Source organism: Bison bison, unplaced genomic scaffold (genome assembly GCF_000754665.1).
Source record: "Bison bison bison isolate TAMUID 2011002044 unplaced genomic scaffold, Bison_UMD1.0 scf7180017864212, whole genome shotgun sequence".
Lineage (NCBI taxonomy): Eukaryota > Metazoa > Chordata > Mammalia > Artiodactyla > Bovidae > Bison > Bison bison.
The window spans coordinates 125533-131522 of record NW_011494784.1 but is presented as its reverse complement, the minus strand read 5'-3'; the positions used below and the strand labels follow the sequence as shown (position 1 = coordinate 131522).

Sequence of the window (5990 nt, the reverse complement as noted above, 5' to 3'; positions counted from 1 at the left end):
TTCTTTGGCATTGCCTTTCTTTGGGATTGGAATGAAAACTGACCTTTTCCAGTCCTGTGGCCACTGCTGAGTTTTCCAAATTTGCTGTCATATTGAGTGCAGCACTTTCACAGCATCATCTTTCAGGATTTGGAATAGCTCAACTGGAATTCCATCACCTCCACTAGCTTTGTTTGTAGTGATGCTTTCTAAGGCCCACTTGACTTCACATTCCAGGATGTCTGGCTCTAGGTCAGTGATCACACCATCGTGATTATCTGGGTCATGAAGCTCTTTTTTGTACAGTTCTTCTGTGTATTCTTGCCATCTCTTCTTAATATCTTCTGCTTCTGTTAGGTCCATACCATTTCTGTCCTTTATCGAGCCCATCTTTGCATGAGATGTTCCTTTGGTATCTCTGATTTTCTTGAAGAGATCCCTAGTCTTTCCCATTCTGTTGTTTTCGTCTATTTCTTTGCATTGATCGCTGAAGAAGGCTTTCTTATCTCTTCTTGCTATTCTTTGGAACTCTGCATTCAGATGTTTATACCTTTCCTCTTCTCCTTTGCTAATGATGAGCAATTTATAAATTAGGTGGAATGTGTGTTTTGCCAGTTGAATGGACTCTCAAGTGAAGAGTCTATCAGATGGACTTGATCGCTCTTGTAAGACCATTGAAAGTCATCCACATGTGCTCCTGTGTTTGCATAGGGTCGCATATTCCCACAAGATAAGAGAACAAATCCCCTAAATTCACTGAAATTCCACAGGAAACATATCCCAACTGGGTCCATCCCCACTTACTTGAACTTTCCTCAGTATCATCTTCTTTCTCCTCCACTTGGATTTGCACTGTTGAGGAAAGAAAAAATATAGCAATTCTTTAAATGACAGCACAATTGTTAATAACTGGTTTTTACTGTTGTTACTTTCATTGTAAAGTTTTCTGTGCAGTTAATATATTTTTTCAATGAACTTGTCAAAATGAACATTGTTTATTAAAGATATACAGCTATAGCATCTTATAGAGTGTTGTGCAAGGACTTCCTGCTTCATCACCTTCAACAATTTGCAAAACATGTCAATCATAAGCCTGTCAGTTCAATTCAAAATAACTTCAACCAAAATAAATTCTATTCTGCAGTAAGTCAACTTAGGGTTTGTTGGGTCATTTCATTGTATGATAAAGAAAGTTGTTAGCAAAGCTGTATTCACATGCACAAACCATTTGGTTATTATAACCAAATTAACTTATTAAAATAGAGAATATTTCATTCTAACCAGCTACCCAGTGTCAAAGAACTTTTCAAAAATGCTTAAAAGTTGATATTTCCTATTTTAATTATTTCTATACATATTATATGCAGCCTAAATTTTTCCATATATGATTTACCTTGACAATGTGGAGATAGGTGATTTAATAGTTCTTTCAAGACAAAGAATGTTTTTTCTGTTTATTCCTCCCCTCATCCTTAGGGTCTTGTTTTCAGATTAGCTCCATTTTTATAAAGGCATATACAAGTTTTATAAAATTTTAATGGTACAATAATATCAGAAAATATATTAATTGGCAGATTTTTCCCCTTGTCAACTACTATCTGTTCATCACAGGTTGAGTCAGCCAGAGACAAAGATCTGTGACTTGCCATGGCAAAAATCAGAGCAGACTATTTGCTTAAAGCACAGTTTAGTAACACATTTAAAATATTAATTTACATATTTTATTTAAGGTGGATGAGCCTAAGTCCAAAACAGCAAAGATAATAAACAATGCTGCTGTGAACAGAGGAAACAACCTCTGGTTTTGTTTCTGCTCAGCACTGTCAAAGGTTATTATTCAGAGCTTGACAGGCATATTGAAAAGGCAGCACATACAGAGTTTAAATTCTATTCACAAAGAAGATTATTGTAAAAGCACTTTTTGCCTTTAAACAGCATATGCATAAAAATTTTTACGATATGCAAAAATGTTATCACTCAATGTCAGCCATGGAATAGGAAAATAAGTGTTCTTTTATTCAGAGTGGACATATGCCTTTGTCACTGGCTGTAACTGGATCTGCAGGGGACAAAAGTCTTTATGTCACTACTGAGAGTTCACAATGGTGACAACAGACACTTCTCAGAAGATATTTTATATTCAACAATAAGTCATGGTCTTTACTTGCAATTAATGCTACCACCAAATTTCTTCAGTCAAAGAGGAATTCACTTAGGAAGGCAACTTAAGGATATAAGATTAGCCTTAGACCAAGGTCTGATCAGTGGCATAATATAGGAACAGCTGAGGACAAATAGCAAAGGCTGACACACAGCCTCTTTTGCACCATGCATACCTAAAGCAAAAAATCACACAAAATACTAAACTGATTTTTAATAATCAACTCACTAGACATGATTAAAGTTAAATAATGAAATGGAGGAAAATACTAAATAAATAGAGATACAAGCAAATCTTTAGGAAGGATTACAATCCTATTAAACAAAAACAGCAAAATGAAATGTCCCAAGCCAAGGAGATGAGTGACAAATCAATTTCCTCTGCTAAGAAGAGAGAAGACTCCAGGGCTGGAGTCATGGGTCATCTTCTAAGGTACAGGAAGGATAGTTACAAATTGCCATTAAGTAAAACTGCATAAGGGGAGATAACTCTGCTGTGGTTGCAAGTAGAGAAGAAAAAAAGAGCTATGGTTTCTGAGTGATGTAATGGACAGTATTGCAGAAATAGCCTCTTTGTTCCTCTTGAGGTGACTCTCCAATAGCGATACTCATCTGTGCATGATCATCTACACATTCTCAGTAGGTGCATTCTTTGTTTAGCAGTGTTTCTTTTGTCTGGCAGTTGAGTCAGGAGCTACGGAGCCATTGTTTTTATAGGTATTGTGACCATAATTGGTTTATTCTTGATTCAAACCCTCAGCAAAGGCAGCATCAGCATCAGGAACTAAATAGCAGCACCATGACCAGGAGATTGAAGACCATCAAGAGCCTCAGAGGAAGCTTGATTTTAATGTAACACTATTTAGTCTGAAAAGCTACTGTCAATGCTGATCTGCATCTCCTGAAACTCAAAGTAATGCTGAAGAACCAAGCTAAGAAGCCCCTCCCAAACAAAACCCTGTGCAAAGAATAACTCAGAACATTTAAATGCGAGTTACAGACTGTCTTTCCCCCCTCAGACAATTTTTGGCATGGCTTGTTGCCATCCCTTCTCTCAGCAATCCCTGGTAGCTTGCTCTCAATCATATGACCTTCTCATGTTCTGGATGTTTCCCAAAGCCTATTGATTATGTACTTTAAAAATAACCTTTCTCCTGGGGAGTGATGGGAGGAGAGTGGGACAGTTGGGGGTGGGGGTGGGGGGTCCTGTCTAAATGTTGAAGGCAGCAAGCAAGACTACACTAAAGTATGCTTATTTAAGAGTAGAATATGAAATGGGAGCAGATGAACTCCTAGGCAACCCAGATCCTCATTTCATGCAAATAGACCCAGTAATTAGAAATAGTAAAAGGAAACAACAGCAAAATGTCACATTTTAGAGGCACTGGAATCGTTCAGAAAAGTGAATATTGTTCCAGGCTCTCTCTTTCAGTCTATAGCACTGAAAATATTGTATGGTTCTTCAGGATCAGAGTGGCCAAGTAGCTGAAAGAGCTGAATGATATCACCTGTTCCTCTGACCCACATTTAGCTCATGAAGGGATTATTGTAGCACCAGCTCATTCCTTTGGAAACTGAAAATTCATTTATTCAGTTAACATTTATTGTGCATTTACAAGGGTCTATAGAATGGGGGAGCCTGGTGGACTGCCATCTATGGGGTCGCACAGAGTCGGACATGACTGAAGTGACTTAGCAGCAGCAGCAGCAGCATAGAGCAAAGCGTTCTGGACTAGGAGTTCGTAGACTATAGAGGAAAAGTGATAGTACTTAAGGAGTCTAGCTATTTGATGCAAAAGAACGACTTTATAACAATAAGATTCAAGTTTAGGTATGAATATCTTATCTAGTTTACTTGGGTTATTCCAGCAATGTACTAGTTATGTTTATTAGCAATGTGAGTGAGTGAAGTCATTCTGTCGGGTCCGACTCTTTGTGACCCCATGGACAGTGGCTTCCAGGCTCCTTCGTCCATGGGATTTTCCAGGCAAGAGTCCTAGAGTGGATTGCCATTTCCTTCTCCATATTAGCAATGTACTAGTGTTATTTGTTTAGGGTTCCTTTGTGTATGAGCAAATGTCAACATCAGTTCTTCCCATATAAATGGGGTACATTTCAAGGGAATACAGTTAATATTTCATAATAACTGTAAATGGAGTATAACCTTTTAAAAATGGAAAAATGAAAAATGATGTAAAAAGTTACATACAATCAGATCAGTCACTCGGTCATGTCCGACTCTTTGCAACTCCATGAATCACAGCACACCAGGCCTCCTTGTCCATCACCAACTCCCGGAGTTCACTGAGACTCATGTCCATCAAGTCAGTGATGCCATCCAGCCATCTCATCCTGTCGTCCCCTTCTCCTCTTGCCCCCAATCCCTCCCAGCATCAGAGTCTCTTCCAATGAGTCAACTCTTCACATGAGGTGGCCAAAGTACTGGAGTTTCAGTTTTAGCATCATTCCTTCCAAAGAAATCCCAGGGTTGATCTCCTTCACAATGGACTGGTTGGATCTCATTGCAGTTCAAGGGACACTCAAGAGTCTTCTCCAATACCACAGTTCAAAAGCATCAATTCTTCGGTGCTCAGCCTTCTTCACAGTCCAACTCTCACATCCATACATGACCACAGGAAAAACTATAGCCCTGACTAGACGAACCATTGTTGGCAAAGTAATGTCTCTGCTTTTGAATATGCTATCTAGGTTGGTCATAACTTTCCTTCCAAGGAGTAAACGTCTTTTAATTTAATGGCTGCAGTCACCATCTGCAGTGATTTTGGAGGCCAGAAATATAAAGTCTGACACTGTTTCCACTGTTTCCCCATCTATTTCCCATGAAGTGGTGGGACCAGATGCCATGATCTTCATTTTCTGAATGTTGAGCTTTAAGCCAACTTTTTCACTCTCCACTTTCACTTTCATCAAGAGGCTTTTGAGTTCCTCTTCACTTTCTGCCATAAGGGTGGTGTCATCTGCATATCTGAGGTTATTGATATTTCTCCCGGCAATCTTGATTCCAGCTTGTGTTTCTTCCAGTCCAGCATTTCTCATGATATACTCTGCATATAAGTTAAATAAGCAGGGTGACAATATACAGCCTTGATGAACTCCTTTTCCTATTTGGAACCAGTCTGTTGTTCCATGTCCAGGTCTAACTGTTGTTTCCTGACCTGCATATAGGTTTCTCAAGAAGCAAGTCAAGTGGTCTGGTATTCCCATCTCTTTCAGAAGTTTCCACAGTTTATTGTGATCCACACAGTTAAAGGCTTTGGCATAGTCAAGAAAGCAGAAATAGATGTTTTTCTGGAACTCTCTTGCTTTTTCCATGATCCAGCGGATGTTGGCAATTTGATCTCTGGTTCCTCTGCCTTTTCTAAAACCAGCTTGAATATCTGGAAGTTCATGGTTCACATATTGCTGAAGCCTGGCTTGGAGAATTTTGAGCATTACTTTACTAGCGTGTGAGATGAGTGCAATTGTGCGGTAGTTTGAGCCTTCTTTGGCATTGCCTTTCTTTGGGATTGGAATGAAAACTGACCTTTTCCAGTCCTGTGGCCACTGCTGAGTTTTCCAAATTTGCTGTCATATTGAGTGCAGCACTTTCACAGCATCATCTTTCAGGATTTGGAATAGCTCAACTGGAATTCCATCACCTCCACTAGCTTTGTTTGTAGTGATGCTTTCTAAGGCCCACTTGACTTCACATTCCAGGATGTCTGGCTCTAGGTCAGTGATCACACCATCGTGATTATCTGGGTCATGAAGCTCTTTTTTGTACAGTTGTGTGTATTCTTGCCACCTCTTCTTAATATCTTCTGCTTCTGTTAGGTCCATACCATCAGAAA

General features: G+C 39.2%; 1 protein-coding gene across 1 annotated transcript in view; it reads right to left on the bottom strand.

The window, feature by feature from the left end:
• Positions 1-5990, bottom strand: part of TMC1 (transmembrane channel-like 1) — a 137340-nt gene that overhangs the window by 109554 nt on the left and 21796 nt on the right. Inside the window, exon 2 of the mRNA XM_010844885.1 lies at positions 784-831. Within this exon, the coding sequence (XP_010843187.1) occupies positions 784-831 (48 nt within the window). The remainder of the gene's footprint in view (positions 1-783; positions 832-5990) is intronic.